At 41.6% G+C, this 15,925-nt stretch overlaps 1 protein-coding gene across 10 annotated transcripts in view; it reads left to right on the top strand.

Annotated features, from left to right (window-relative positions):
* The window catches only part of HHAT (hedgehog acyltransferase), a 311,133-nt gene that overhangs the window by 49,635 nt on the left and 245,573 nt on the right, over positions 1 to 15,925 (top strand). For all 10 annotated transcript variants that reach the window (XM_038397621.2, XM_038397617.2, XM_043511806.1 and 7 more), the window contains one exon: positions 14,437 to 14,587. In XM_038397621.2, coding sequence (XP_038253549.1) covers positions 14,437 to 14,587 — 151 coding nt within the window. The remainder of the gene's footprint in view (positions 1 to 14,436; positions 14,588 to 15,925) is intronic.

The following is a 15,925-nucleotide window of genomic DNA, read 5'->3' as shown; positions in this document are numbered from 1 at the left end:
ACACCCAGAATTGCACATTAGTGAGGATTTGAAAGAAACCCCAAAAGTCTGGAAGTGATATTAAACCGTCATGCTTCAGAGCATAAGCCAAACTCTAACTAATGAGAGTTAAGAAGAAACTTTCCTTAGGGGCAGATAATGCATGATTAGCCTATTGCAGCGTTTCCTACATGTCTCTCTGATGCATCTGGTGCTGACCACTGTCAGAGAAAGGATATGTGACTGGATGGAGCACTGATCTAAAATGGTATGGTAGTTCTGATGTTTCCAGAGCATTTTTCTTACTGTTTCTTTGCATAGAATAGTTCAGCTATCTGGAGCTGCATGTTGCAAAATAATAAACTCAGAGAAAAGTATATCAGTGCAATGTATATCAGTTAATAAAGCCTGCCTATGGGATGAACAATGATACACAGGAAGTATCTTGAATTGATATTGTTATTTAAATACAAGTGCTGTGGAGTATTTATTTAGCCTTGAAATCTCTGTTGAAATTACTGTTGCTTGCAATTATATTTGTGACTCTCAAACTTTAAGTTAATTACTTTGATGGTGGTAATACTGGAAATGTGCATAGATGATTAAATTAAATAACCTGTCTGTTCATTCTTTCCATTCCCTCACTGTTTTCCTGTATTACTCTTCCACCGACACTTCCTAATTTATGTCTGGTCATCTGTTTATGGACATAAACTGTTCCTGGCAGCCACTGTAGCACTGAGCAGTAATGCAGTGAGACTTATGGACCAGTGAGCTATTGAAATAGTATGATCAGCAACTTTCTTTGAGATTTAACAAATTCACAGTGCATTAAATCTTTTAGTAGGAAAGCAAGTGCCATTCTGCATTCTTATTTGGATTTTGTGCATTTAAAGGAAAGATTATTGGAGGGCTGCTCTAATTGGGCAGCAGCATTTTGAGCTTTTCACATTGATTATTTTTAGAGAACCTTACCTGTTATAATTGGAAAGCAGAAATTCATTCTTTAGGCTCCTTAATCAAATTGCAGAAAATCTGTGGCTGTTTGGTTATATTTTTCCTCATTTGTATTGTATTTTAATTTAATTAGCTGGATTTAAATACAACAATATAAAAGAATGCTGACCGGGGTGCCTTTGCCATTAACTAAAAATACAATTCAAAAATCATTATGAAACCCAACTCAGCAGCACTTGTCCTTTCCCTATTCCTTCCAGCAGTCAGCACACACATCAGAATCTCCTGCACCACGTGCTCTTTCCCATACATAAATCCCACTTGCTGTAGCTCTATAATGTCAGCTCAAACAGATGTGCTCTAAATCATGTCTGGAAGGCCAATCAACTTGAGCTATTTTGAACTGGGGAATGGAAGGGGAGTGAATTTCAAAGTGAGAGTTCTTCCCACAGAATGTGCTGCCATTAGCCCCTTTTCTTCGATACAAGAGGGACTCCAGCACAGGTACATCTGCTGATCTCAACTGCAGCAGTATGTCTCAGGGAGGAAAGTCCCAGGGCTAAAAAAACACCTCTACTCCTGCAGCCAGTTCAGATACTGGAGAACTAATGCCATATGATCACAATGAGATATTCTATTTAACAAGCTAGCTATCTCATGCTGCTTCGAATGCATGTCAGGAGCACAGTTGCCAACTTTCACGTGGTAAATAAGCACCTGACTTTCACAATAAGCCAAAAATCAAGCTAGTCTCATTTCAAAACAAAGCCAAAACAAGCCAATCCCTAAGAATCCCAACACTTTATGTGACTAGATCTCCCCATGTGTGCAGTCTGGACTGTGGTTGGCCCGCTGTGCACCCCTGACTCTCTCCCCCCTTTGCCCCTCCTTGCTGGGAGCTGATAAAAAAAAAAAAAGAAGCTACAAGCCAAAAACTAGCCAACAAGCAACTCACAAGCCAATTAAGCCACAAACAAGCCCAATTTCTGCATTTATTTTCTGCGGGTTTGGCATGTCTGGTCAGGAGTAGCCTCACATAGAACACATTATTATATTCCAATCTAGAGTTGGCAAAGCACGAACCATGGGGGCAAACTGCACGTCCAAGGGGAAATGTTGCACCCTCCTGGACAGAGGTTGTTTAAGAGCAGCTGAGACTTTAATCAGATCTTTGTGCTGATAACGTTGGTTACAAACCATGTTCAAACACCCTCAACTGAGGGGTGTGACTTAGTGTCTGTGAAGTCCTCCAGATAATTACCCCAGTAAACCATAATGACGTCAGTCTTCTCCAGATTGTGTCTCAGCAATCTTGCTCCCATCCATACCCTGGTCTTGCTCAGATGCTGGGAAAGACGCTTTGCTGCACTCTTTGGGCTGGCTGAGAAAGAGCCATGAATCTGGTTGGCATCTATGAATGTTACATTGAAAACTTTTTGGTCTGTATCTCCTCATTGACTCTCCTAATGGCTTTGCATAGCATACACATAGAATAAGAGGGGTGGCAGAGGAGAATCTTATGTGATCCCATGTGAGAGTTCTCTCAGGAGTAGAGCTGTTGTGTGTGGCCTCCGGGGACCATAGGTGTGCTAACAACATCCTCATGATCCATTGTGCTGAAGGAAGCTCAGAAAGCTAACCAGCTCATCACTCTCTTAATATGGCATAACCTCTCATAGCCCAAGAGACCCACACCTATTATCCTCATAGTAACCCTTGCCTCCAATTCCTCCCCAGTAACATCAGTGAGTAGAAAAAAACACTGCTGAGACAAAGAGTGATTATAGTCCTCCTTAAAGGGTCTTAACCCCATTGTGGTGCAATTCGAGAGGGGGAGAGTGGATCTGTGATCTCCTGGTGGCTGTCAGCCATAGATTTTCATGATGCTTCACTAGAATGTACATAACAAAAAATCTCTGCTCTTGAGGAGCTTGTATAAAACACATCCAGGTGCTGCAGTAATTCAGACAGCAGAGAGCAATGTTGCATGTGGTTGTTAGCACATATAGTTCCTGTGGAGCAGTTAGGGTTTTAGAAAATATCTGAGTGGAGAGAGGAAGAACATTTGGAGAATGATAAGAAATCTGACCCAGGTTTACGGGGTGGTGTAGAAGAAGGCATGGAGGTTGGATTGAGTGAGACGAACAAAGAGGGCAGGAGGGGATGGGATAAATAATAACCTGACAAGTGTTTTTAATTACGTATATTCAGCAAAGTAACTCGATAGGTTTAAAGGCAGCATGTGTTTGTTGTAGAGTAACCCTGGTTTTTAAATGGAGCTAAGGATTTTTTGTGTGTTTGTGAAGGAAATAATAGAAAAAGCCAGAAGGTAGTAGTAAGCACTGTGGATTTTCCCATGATACATGCCACAGACGGGGATCTCTAGATTACAATACTTGGAGTAGTATAAACATAGTAGTAAAACATAAAATAAGTAACACCATGGGGCCATATCAGTTGTCCTTTAAAAGGTACAGAAATGTTTGTTTACTTGACACACATCCCATGATAAGGCATGATTTTGAAAATCAGATGTTTGCAATTGTGCTTACAAAAATGGAGTTGTTTGCTGTGTGTGCAAATATTTGTGCATGTGGCTAGCCAATGGAATGTTCATGCTTATCTAATTTTGAAAGTCAGGTCTAGAATGTGTAGCAGCCCCACCCTTTTGTATCTGCAGTGCACTTCATGCCAATAATGTGGCTGTGGCTGTGTAAAAGGATAGTTCATAGATTGGAAGGCCAGCGGTGGCCATTGTGATCATATAGTCTGAGCTCCTCCATAACAAAGGCCATAAAACTTCTCCCAATCCCCCAAATAATTCCCTTTGAATTAGAGTGTATCTTTAAAAAAAAATCCAATCTCAATTTTAAAATTGTCAGTGATGGAGAATCTACTATGAGTCTTAGTAAATTGTTTCAGTGGTTAATTATCCTCATTTAAAAAGGTGCTCCACTACCCCATGACTCACTGTGGACACAGACCATGGGCAGTCCCTCCTCAAGGGGTCTGATAGGCAGCAGTCTCCTGGCTCCTGATTGACTTCCTGCCCTATATAAACCCAAGGGGCATTCCAGGAAGCATCTAGGCAACAGTACAGATCTCCCGTAGCTGGTACAACCATTCTTGCTTTTGAACTCGTGGTTTCAACCTTAGCTTGATTTGGACTTTGCCTTTTGATCCAGACCCAGAAATCTGACTTGGACTCTGACCCTTGGTATCGACTCTGTCCTGGAACCTGACTGCAAACTCCTCCTCTGCTCACAGCCTCGTGTTTGACCCTGCTCTGATCCTTGGTCCCAACTGTCCTTGTTAGGATCCTGACAAGATGTACCCTAAGGTACAGTCTGGACTGTTGAACAGCTGTGTCCCTTCAATTCTCCAATCTGCAGTGCCTTTTACGCTGCTTTGCTGTGAAAACAACCACTCCTGTCCAATTCACACACAGCCTGTAGTGTTCAAAATCACTCCCAGCTGAATTACATGAATGCTATGGCCAGCCACTCATGAGTTGCATACAGGGCAACACCAGTAAACTCTCAGTTCCAGACCTTCCCCCAGAAATGTGTGTCTTGTACTGCTCAGCTCTTCACTTGACAATGCAAGCTCATATAAGGTCCATCATTTCATCAATGCAAAATGATATGCACAAATCTTATTATCTCAAGTGGAGGTTTCCAACATTTCAATCCAAACACTCACTGATTTAGATAAAACAAGTTTATTAACTATAGAAAGATAGATTTAAAGTGATTACAAGTAATGAGGCAGAAAAGTTAGAATTGGTTACAAAGAAAATAAAATAAAATGCAGATTCATATCTAACTTAAAGCTAAATGGATTCAAAGCAAAGATTTTTCTCACCATATGCTTGTTACAGTCTTTACTAGCTGGAACCCTCCTGGCCAGGATCTCTCCCCCCAGTTCAGTGTTTCATCAGGTGTTGCTGTCGTAAGCATAAAGGTAAGAGTAGAGACGTAATTTGTGTTGTATGTGGTCTCTATTCTTATACCATTCTCCCCTCTTTGAGGATGATCTCCAGTTGGCGTATAGTGCTGTAGCTATGCTGCTATAGTCCCTGTCTAAGTAGGAGAAACTAATATTGGCTTCTGCTGTTCTGATGAAATGGGCATGACTGCTGCTCTTCACTAGTTCACTCGTGTGTTTTACATATAATCTAATTCTAAAACCTCAGGGTTATAAAGTTTTGATTTCTGTATACTTGCACTACTCCACCTTTAGCCCTATAGATTTTTATATTTAAAAGGATAGGTACATACAATGGTGACTCAATACTTCTCCCTTTCCAGCTCATCAGATAAAAGCTTGACATCAGTCTCACAAACTACAGGAGGTAGCAATAGCCAAAATTCAACTGAAAAATGGCAGGGAGGGGATACAGATTCTGGAAAAAGCCATGATATAATTTTTAAACAGTTCTATTTCAGCTAACTTGATTACGTTTGTGTGTATGTGTATATTCAATGTACGTATGCATCACCCACTGATGAGTATGTGCTACAGGTTCTCCCTCTGTTCCTGATCCACAGAGGAAATGAGTTGTTAGAGTTCTCAGCTATGGAGACATGGCTCTTTAACTCAAGTTGTAACAACTCAGACTTTTGACCCTGTAGGTCCCTGGTTCAATCCCTTGTGCATCTACAAAATGGTTACCATTATATACATGTGTGCATGCGTACACAATAGATACATACAATTTCAAAACATTTTTTGCATTTTATGAGCCACTTTACATCAGCTGTGGGTGTAACCCACTAGTCTTTACTAGATACCATCTTTTCTAGTGAAGACTGTACAGTTGACAGTTTTAATTTGTCGTTGCTATACTTACTAAATAGGCTTCCTGACTAGATTTTTCCCTTGTACATAACAAGTGTGAGTCTTCTTTATATAAAAATAATGTAGAATGACATCATCAATACAAGAGGTTAGTGATGACATTTTATCTGAAAGTTCGTTTATTACAAATAGGATTTTTTGGATGCCTTAAAGAGTGAAACCTCACATACATATGTAATAAAAAAAAAAAGTGACATCTACATAATGCTCTCTGTAAACCAGATGGTAGAGTATTGTGTCTGGTGTCTTATGATTCTCTTTCTAATAACCTCATGAACAGGAAAGGAATTTCTGAGTGCATTCTTAAGAAGCACACGGTGTTTTGCTATTGAAATGGTGGTGTCTGCGCATCCATCTAAATGGTAATGAAATGCTAACAAAGTAATCTATTTGCTTGGGGTTTTTTTTTTCATCCTGCAAGATGATGAGGAGAATGTGATAAAATATTTGGCATCTGATGTCTGTTTTGAAAACTGGAAATACAAACATAAACCAGGAAGCTTAATGAGATTTTCTTCTCTAAAACATTGGGCAGTTCACTGCTTTATAAAAAGAAACAAGAAAAAGCTGAATTCTTATAAGGCCTCTTGCAGATATTGGTAGTTAACCCAGTTCTATTACAAAGTACAAATACCCTGTATTTATTTTTTTTACGCACATGTTAATTGTTGATTATTTAGGGCTCAATCCTGCAAATATTTACAGAGTGTTTTTACCATCCAAATGTAATGGGATGACTCAGGGCAGGTAGGTTTAGGGCATGTTTATACTTGAAAGGAGTTTCTGATTTTGTTTATTTTTGTTATGTGATCTGCAATAACTGTGGTGTGAACCTCCACCCCTCCTTCCTATCCAGAGTTAAGCCACTTCTCTTTGGGATCATTGCGTCCACATGGTGCTGCTTTGTTTCAAAACAAGTGCTCAGCATTCTGGGCAGACATCCTATGGTGCAATGAACCTCTGCAAGGCTCTACCCTTTTTGAGATTTTTCTCTGTGGGGAAACTTACCAGAAATTCTGAGACTTGGGGTCAAATTAAATAAATCCCATGATCCCTTTCCTTTCATCCCACCAGTAAACTTGTTTTCATGAGCCAGTGCCATTTTCAAAGAGCAGTCAAGCAGAATGGAGGAAACACAGAGTGCTGCGGTCTTCCTGGTGTTTATTATGAACAGGCTTGTACCCCATGCAGGCCCTGAAGGGGGTTAACATGCCTGAGAGGCCAATTACATTATCTGGCTGCACCTGGAGGGAGAGCCAAGCTTAACTGAGTATGAAGCCCAGCTGGGCAGGAGCCGGCTGGTTAGTGTAAAGCCAGGAGAGCAGGAAGCTGCAAGGAGAATATCTGCAATCATTCTGTAGGAGCATAAAACCCAAAAGGAGAATAAGCCATGGAAGAAGGGTTAACCCCAGAGGAGTTGTGGGGAAAGAAAGCCTGAGAAGACAGAGTAGGAAGAAGCCCAGGGAAACTGCAGTAAGAAAGGGGACTGTGTAGACCTTGGCTGCTCATTATCAGGTCCCCGGGCTGGAACCCAGTGTAGAGGGCAGGCCTGAGTTTCCCTAGCATTTCACTGAGAAATGGCATAGCATTGTTGGAGCGGCCAGCTGGTCTGGAGGAACCCGAGTCGAGAGAGAGGTGAGAACTGAAGGGGCAGTGGGGTGCCAGATAGGAGAGAACTAATCCCCAGGCAAAGCTGCAGGGATGTGCCCCAGCAGGGCATGAATCCCTTCACCGGCCTGTGTCTTGGTGTTGAGGGAGTAAAGGATATATTCTGGTATGCCAGGCTCTCGGGGGGAAGAGGACTGCAAGACATGGTAGGGTTGCCAAACCTCCAGGATTGTCCTGCAGTCTCCAGGAATTAAAGATTAATCTTTAATTAAATATTATGTCATGTGATGAAACCTCTAGGAATATGTCCAACCAAAATTGGCAACCCTAGGACATGGGTAGGTTAGGGTGGTGAACATAGTGCCACTAAGTTCTGCAGCGGGACTGTTTGTCTCTCCATCACCCCCAGTAGCTGCAGGCCCCTAGCCAGTTTCTTGTCGTCATCCCCCTCTCCTTGTATCTTGTTTAAGGAACTGTTCAGTTCAGTGCATCTCATTTGTAACCCACACAGTGTGGCCATCTCGAATGGAACCGGGAGGGAGTAGGAGCAATAAGCTGCATGGTGGAGCATGGGGAGGACCAGGGACACTTGAGCAGAGGTTGTGTGTTGTTTCTGAGAAATAAATGGTCCTGTTTTAATTCTCCAGCACAGCTGCCATTCGGAGCTCTAGGTGGGGGGAGTGTTAAAAGCCAAGGAGGTAGAGAGAGAGAGAGAGGCTAGCCCATCATGGTGGTGCCTTGGCAGTACCCAGAAGTAAGTAGTTTAAATCCCTCTGTACAGTTGTATTGTAATATATCACATAATACTTACTGGAAGAGGTCTTCATCCCAGGTTAGGTCTCTGTTGTGATTCAGTTGGCCCTCTGACTGTGATTTGGGGGTCTCCAGCATTGTATGAGCCTTGGGGTTCATTGGCTTGAGCAGGTCGACAAGATACTGTGTTGCAAGGTTAATCACCTCTGGCTTTTGCATCCTGGCTGACATCCAAGTAGGAGTCCTAGGTGGAACTCACAAGAAGCTGTGGTTGGGTGGTGGAACCTCTACCAAAAAATAGGATCCAGCTCCTATAGTAGGCACAATGTGAGTTCTCACCCAGGTGTTGTTGTCCCTAACATTCTCGTAACTCAGCTGAAACTTCTTTCCATTGTTGTGGCACTGGCTCATGCCCCAGGAACGCCACCTCTCCTTCATTTGATAGCTGCTCGTAGACCTCTGTATTCCAGTCGGTGATTGCCGTTTGGGTGGGGTTGGATGCATTTCTCTCCACAGGGGGGCAAGGAAGTCCCACGCACAGTACCATGTGAAAACATAGGACATGGCTGCTGTCTAATCGGCATGCAGCTCTGGGGGTGTGAACTCACTATGAGCTGGAATTGCAAAGGGGGGGTACCTGACTGCTCGCCGGCACTGAAATGGCGGAAGTAACATCTGGTCAAGATGACCCCGGAGCAGTAGAGTGCACACCAGTAAATTGGCTGACCCAGGTGGCTGACAAAGCAGTGTAGAATAGGAGGGGAGGACTGCCAGATGCGAAACAGTTGCTTCAGAATGGGAATGTGTCTACACCTACCTTGTTGTGGAAAAAAATCATCCTGATTCTCAGTAAACCTGCTTCCAAAGTGGGTTGGTTGATGTGGGTTAGAAAGCCAGAGGATTTGAAACAACTACTTGTGTGTGCATGTAAGGCAGTCTATTCTGAAACAGTTTTCAAGTGTAGACAAGCCCTTATGTTTGTAATGTTTCAGGCATTGGGGACTTAGGTCCTAACATTTTTTGTACTGTCATTATAAATTCAGTGTGAACAGAAGGTAAATGTCTGCTTACTGTATTCATTCGGAGCGTGGTAAATTACATATTTGGATTTAATAATTAACAACTTGAAGATGATGGACCTTTTTCAGGTCTCAGGGAAAATCAGGGTAACTGACATCAGTAGAGTTGCATTGTGTAAATCTGGTATAAAGGAGAGAAGAATCAGTCCTGCTTTCTTCTAAGTAAGCCCTATGTTGATTAATAAAAAATACAATTTCATTTTAAATAGTTTAATTGAAGCAGTTTCAAAGCTGTATTAAGTCAGTGTTCACTTGTAAACTTTAGAAAGAACAATCATAATGTTCAGAGTTACAAACATTTCAGAGTTATGAACAATCTCCAGTCCCGAGGTGTTCATAACTTTGAGGTTCTACTGTATGCCCACTCAGGACAACCAAGCTGCTGATTCCTGTTAAACAGGACTCAGGGTTAAGAAAGATAAGGCATGAGCTGTGAGGGAGCAAGTGAGGAAGTCCCTTGGAAGAAGCTATTACTTTTCTGTTAAGGTTCCAGGGCTTGATTCGCCATTGGGTTACTACAATATTATGTCAGCTTAACTTCACTGATCCCCTAAAACTGTGTAAGAGAGTAGAGAATCAGGTCTACAGTAGTTATTAACTCCTGTCAGAAGGCTAATATTGGAAAGCCTTATGGTTAAAGGACAAATTTACGTGTTTTCAGTGTTCTGAGTATGTAAATTAAATAACCATGTTTTGTATTTACCCAGAGTAATTGACATGCACCTAGATCAGTGAAACATATCAGGGGAGTGGCTGTGATATGGTTCACTGTGATATACTTATTGGGGGCCTGGTGAATTTGTAGGTGAAAATCCAAGAGGCAGTTAATGATGCTAAGAGTTATGTTGAACTCCTCTCCATGACTTCTGTGCTCCTCAGAAATGGGGGCTAGTGCATTGTCATGGGAGGCGGAGAGAGGGAGGGAGTTTTGATGCCAAAGGGGATATGCATGGAAGGGTGAGCTAATTATCTGTGAGGATTTTCATTTTTAACTTTTACAGGCTGCAGCCCCACCACACACACCTCACTGTGTTAGATCACAAACCTTTGTAGGAGAGAATGTGGCTCCAGCTCCATGAGGTGACCCTGGGAGAGTTTTTTGAAGTATTTTCTCCCTCATTTGGGCTTTTCCAGGAGAGAGGAGCAGTATATTGAATGTGGGGAAGATCCCACAAAGGAACCCCAACAACCTTGTATTTAGAATCTGGGAGACTTTAGCTAACAGATGAAAGCTGTTCAAAAATCTGTTCGTTGTTTGACTTGCACTTCATGTCAGTATTCTTTTAAAATGTGGTGGTGTTCTGGAAAGTCAGTTTGTTTAAAAAAACAAACAAACCAACCCCATACTAAATACCCTACCTCAAACCACACTGCAGTTCTATGTATCTGCACTATATGTATCTTCCTAGTCATATCTGTCCTATTTACTGACAGAAACAACTGCTTTAAACGGGTGATACTGCGAGGGTCAATGTAGCTGTTCAAAAGGGAAGTCTGTTCTGTTCTTCTCATGAATCACCAATGAAAATTGCCAATTACTCCTGAACTTGCACTGCTGAAGATGATTTATGAAGCAGAAATAAGGGCTATGTGGTTTGAAAACAACCTTGATTTTTTAGTCCTGGCAGTCAAAAAAAAACCATTCTCTTATTTACTCTCAAGAAATCCAAAGGTAAACGATGCTGCTAATGAGTGGAAGGTATTTAATATTAACCTTGAATCACTTTTTAATTTTAACTTTTAAGGTTAGATTCACTGGTAATAAACTTCGGCCTGCTTTATGTTACTTAGGAGCACTAATTTCGATTTTTGACAAATTTGAATGCTGGAAATCAAAATATTTAATCTGTAAATCAAAATATATTGATATGGAAATGCTGCCGTGATGCCTCATGGGAAATGTAGTTTGGGTGTCTCAAGCTCCCAGTCTGATTTTAGTTTAATCTTACTTTGTCTGGAGTCAGACAGCGTTGTTCTGAAAACGATGCTAATAGAGCTGCTCATGAAGAGGTTGTGATGTATCCTTTGATGCAGACATTAGGATATTGTAGGATGCATTGATGCCCATTATTTACATTCCTAATATATACATTATGAATGCAGCACATATTGTTGAGGATACATTGCATAATGTGCTGTAGCTTTTGCAAGCAGTTTGTGCAGGTGACAATCATAACTTAGGTCTTAAAATAAAAACTGTTAGAACAGAAATGAGAAATTGAATCAGACAGGAATCAAACCAGACAGATAGCATTATAGATCACTTTAATAGTAATCTAATTTGTTGCTAGTTGGCTGGTATCCAACCTGTAATTTGGTTCTTTGTTTTACTCTGGGCTAAAAATGTGGTTGACTACTAGGCTACTATGTTCCATGAGGAAAATACTGGAGACTTCATTTTATTTATAGAAATCTACAATCCTGGGTTGATATCTAGCTTTAACATCACTTTTTGTCTCAGGGTTACTGGTACTTTTAAGAAGGAGCAGGGGTCCAATGCACCAGTGACTTGTTAGATGCCTCCCAGTTGGGGGCATCTAGCAGAAGGCACCTAAAGGGAGTCAGGAAAGGCGCAGGTGAAAGCTGCCCGAGGGGGAAACAGGAGATGCAAAGGAGAGCTAATACAGAAAGCCACTGGGAAGAACAAAAGGTGGAGAAATTTACTGGTAAGGACTAGCTAGGGCTGGTGAGCTGCTGCTGAGTTACAGGAGAGCTTATGTCATAGAATCATAGAATATCAGGGTTGAAAGGGACCTCAGGAGGTCATCTAGTCCAACCCCCTGCTCAAAGCAGGACCAATGCAGTGGCCCCTAGAAACACAGGGAGGAACCAGCCTGGTTAGGGGAAACTGAGCCAAGAGGGTTGATGCTGGAAGGTAGATTCCAGGAGCAAGAGGTAGGACTCGCACGCAGGGAGGCCTGGGTAAGTGGAACATTGCAGGAGGATCCCCTGGCAGAAGGCCTGAATGGAGGACTGCATGAATCTGAGCCCAGAACTCTGAAGGGAAGTTCCCTGAGCTGGGGTAGGACTCATGGGCCAGGAGCCTTGGATGAGTGGAACGCTGCTGGGAGCCCTATCCTGCAAGACCTGTCTTGGGACTACCAGAGAAGTGTTGTGGGGGAGAATTGAATCTGGAACCTCTCAAGCTGGGGGCCTGGAGAATGGGGCCCTGGGACAAAGACAAAAGAGTATGGGAATGGATTGGAGATGGACTCTTGGGAGGATGAGATAGAAATGCTGTCTCAGGAGGGGGCATGGAAAATTGTTGTGAACATGTTGTTATTTGCGATTTTGGGAGAATGGTTTTATCATGAGGTTTCTGTAGACGGTTGTACATGTACAAGAATAAGTTATGCCTAGAAGTGGGCTTTTGAATTGGACAGACTGCTCCTTTTATGGCTGGACCAGAAGGAAACTGAGGCAGGCACACCTATAACTGTCATGCTGTGTGGCCTGCTGTTGGAAGGCACCCCAGATGGGCCCTGCCTTGTCACACCAATATAGAAAGTTTAGTCTCATAGTAAAGTCTGGTGCAAAGTTCCAAACTACATTCATAGTAAAATAAATACCAAGATTGTTAATGGCACTGGAAGAAACTAATGCATCGAAAAGGAAGAAAACTTCTTTGAAATGTTGGGTTTTTCTTTTTGCTCTGCTATATGACAGAAATTTGACAACTTTGGGATAGGTTTTACCATGCTCTAAAAGTTGGTAAGCATTTATTCATGCAAGTAATCTCATTACATTCAATAAGACTGTATGCAGGAGTAAATACCAACTTGAGTAAAGATCTGTGCCTCTGTGTTTAGTATTATTGACCTTTTGTTTCTTCATGAAATTTGGTCAAATTTTATTCAGCAAAACCATCATGAGGAGAATAATGTACCACCAGTGTAGCCAGTTCTGAACATTCAAATCTCATGAATTGTACCCCAAAATCATGAGATTTGAAGAAAATAATTTGGGGGTTCTTTTTATTTGCCTCCTGGTTTTTGAGTCTTCAGAGAACACTTTTCAAGCTTTTCTCCACATGTAGGCTAGAAACTTTGCTTTTTTTTAACTGATGAAAGCTGAGATTCTTATAATCACAAGATCCCAGAAGGAAAACACCAAATATCACAAGACTCACAATAAAATTGTGTGAGTTGGCAACTCTTATTATATTTAAATCAGGCTTATCGCCCTATAAACCTCTATCCCCCGTCTTCCCTCCAATACATTTTTTTATGTAAAAATGCAAATGGAAGGAACAGTTCCACAGCCTTTATTGGCATGGTTGACACCCGTGAATTCACTGTCTCAACTCACGCCAGTTTAAATGAGGATTACTCCTTTTTGTGCATATTCTGGCTTTGGGCCATGGGTACGCACATCACCAAAAAAATCCATGTCCTGGATTCTGATGCTGAACTTCTGTGCTCTAGGTCTGTCTCCCTGAAATCACATAGGCCAGGATTCAGCAAGGTACTTAACTATGTACACAACTTTAAGATGTGCCCATCGATAAGTGTGTGAGCAGTTCAATCCTATGTGCTTAAAGTAAGGCATGTGTTTAAGTACTGAATGGTGGTGATAGAGATCCAGTTGTTCAGTCTGTGTTCATATTGAGTCAGGAAGGAGTATTCTGGGAAGATGTTTGTTTGTATAGAGTCTCCCTCTCTGATTTATTAGTGCACACAAGAAATCTGACATTGTGAGCTCTCTCTGGACCTGCCAGGATACTACAAAGGTAACAGTATTTGTACCCATTTTGGAGGGACAAGTGAAGAGTGTACGGACTGTGTATTGACTTTGTTTTGGCAGACATCAAGATTTATTGTCTCTTGAGGTAAATATTTATATCCTGGGTCAATACATCTTGATTTTTTTCAGTTTAACACAAGTCAATTATTGCTTATCATACCAATCCAGACCTGAGGTCCAAATGGAGATTTTGAAAGTGGAGCTGCTGATGCTTTGTTATGTCTCTGTACTAGAAAGAATACCACTTTATTGTGTGTGCATTTAAGGTCATTGATATTGTATTAAGTGTATTATAGCTCTTATATTATAAAATGTATGTATCATAGAGCTTATTAATCAAACACACGTTTAGTTTTTTTGATAATGGATTGTTTGAGTGAGGAAAAATCAGTAAGATTTTTAAAAATGTGTTTTTCTTTATCTTATTTTTTTAAGGCATTGGCATGTTCTCTTTCAGGTGGTCTGGCATTAGCTCAAGTACTATTTTTTTATGTGAAATACCTGGTTCTCTTTGGTATTCCTGCTCTTATTATTCGAATGGATGGACTCAAACCTCCAGCTTTACCTCGTTGTGTGAGCACAATGCACAGTTTCACTGGAATGTGGAGGTTAGTAAGTTTCATTTATTATTGATATATGACAGTAATTTTTCAGTGTATTGATGGTGTGTGTGTTCTGAACTATTCTTTCACTTTTCATCTTTTACATGATCTTCAGTTTGATGATTACTTTTTTCATGCCACAGAGATAAAGGGAAGCCGCCTTTCAGGATTTTCATCATCTTAATGATTAGAATTAGATCCAGGCCACTTGACTCCAGTAAGCTGACTATTTTTTTTCTAGATGTTTATGAAATATGATTCATTTTTCAATCTTGGTCCAAAAAACACCCTTCACTTGAAAATTCATTCAGAGAAGGATAAGAAACACTTGATTAGTTACCCTGTGAGGAGAGTTGTGGATTATAACACTTGAATAGGAAGAAAATTATATATATATGAAGAAAACTTTCCATAGCATTAGCATGTTAAAAGCAATATTTGTTCATATTTTAGCATGAAATTCTGGTCTCCCCTAGGTCTGAGTAAACATGATGGACAATCAAAATGAAAACTGTGGTTGTGAAGCTTAGAAATTGCTTTAAATAATTAAGTCCATCAGCTCTTTGGTGCCAGTTCTTGTTTTTTACCGTGTATTTGTACGGGGCCTAGCATGATGAATAGGGCCCTACCAAATTCATGGCCATGAAAAACGTGTCCCTGACTGTGAAATCTGGTCTCCCACCATGAAATCTGGTCTTGTGTGCTTTTACCCTATACTATACAGATTTCACAGGGGAGAGCAGTGTTTCTCAAATTAGTGGTCCTGACCCAAAAAGGAGTTGCAGGGGGGTCAAAATGTTACTTTAGGGGGTTGCAGTATTGCCACCCTTATTTCTGTGCTGCTTTGACAGCTGGGCTGCTGGAGGGCAGTGGCTGGGCGCCCAGCTCTGAAGGCAGCTACCCACCAGAAGCAGCGCAGAAGTAAGGATGGCAATATCATACCATGCCACCCTTACTTCTGCACTGCTGCCTTCAGAGCTGGGTTGCCAGAGAGTGGCGGCTGCTGACTGAGGGCCCAGCTCTGTAGGCAGCAGCACAGAACTAAGGGTGGCAATACCATACCAGGCCATCCTTACTTCCGTGCTGCTGCTGGTGGCAGTTCTGCTTTCAGAGCTGGGCTCCAAGCCAGCAGCCACTGCTCTCCAGCTGCCCAGCTCTGGAGGCAGCGCCACCGCCAGCAGCTGCACAGAAGTAAGGGTAGCAGTACCGCACCCCCTCCCCCAATAACCTTGCGACCCCTCCCCCCCACAACTCCTTTTTGGGTCAGGATTCCTACAATTACAACAATGAAATTTCAGATTTAAATAGCTGAACTAATGAAATTTACAATTTTAAAAATCCTAT

Source organism: Dermochelys coriacea, chromosome 3 (genome assembly GCF_009764565.3).
Source record: "Dermochelys coriacea isolate rDerCor1 chromosome 3, rDerCor1.pri.v4, whole genome shotgun sequence".
Lineage (NCBI taxonomy): Eukaryota > Metazoa > Chordata > Testudines > Dermochelyidae > Dermochelys > Dermochelys coriacea.
This window is presented reverse-complemented; position numbering and strand designations above follow the sequence as displayed.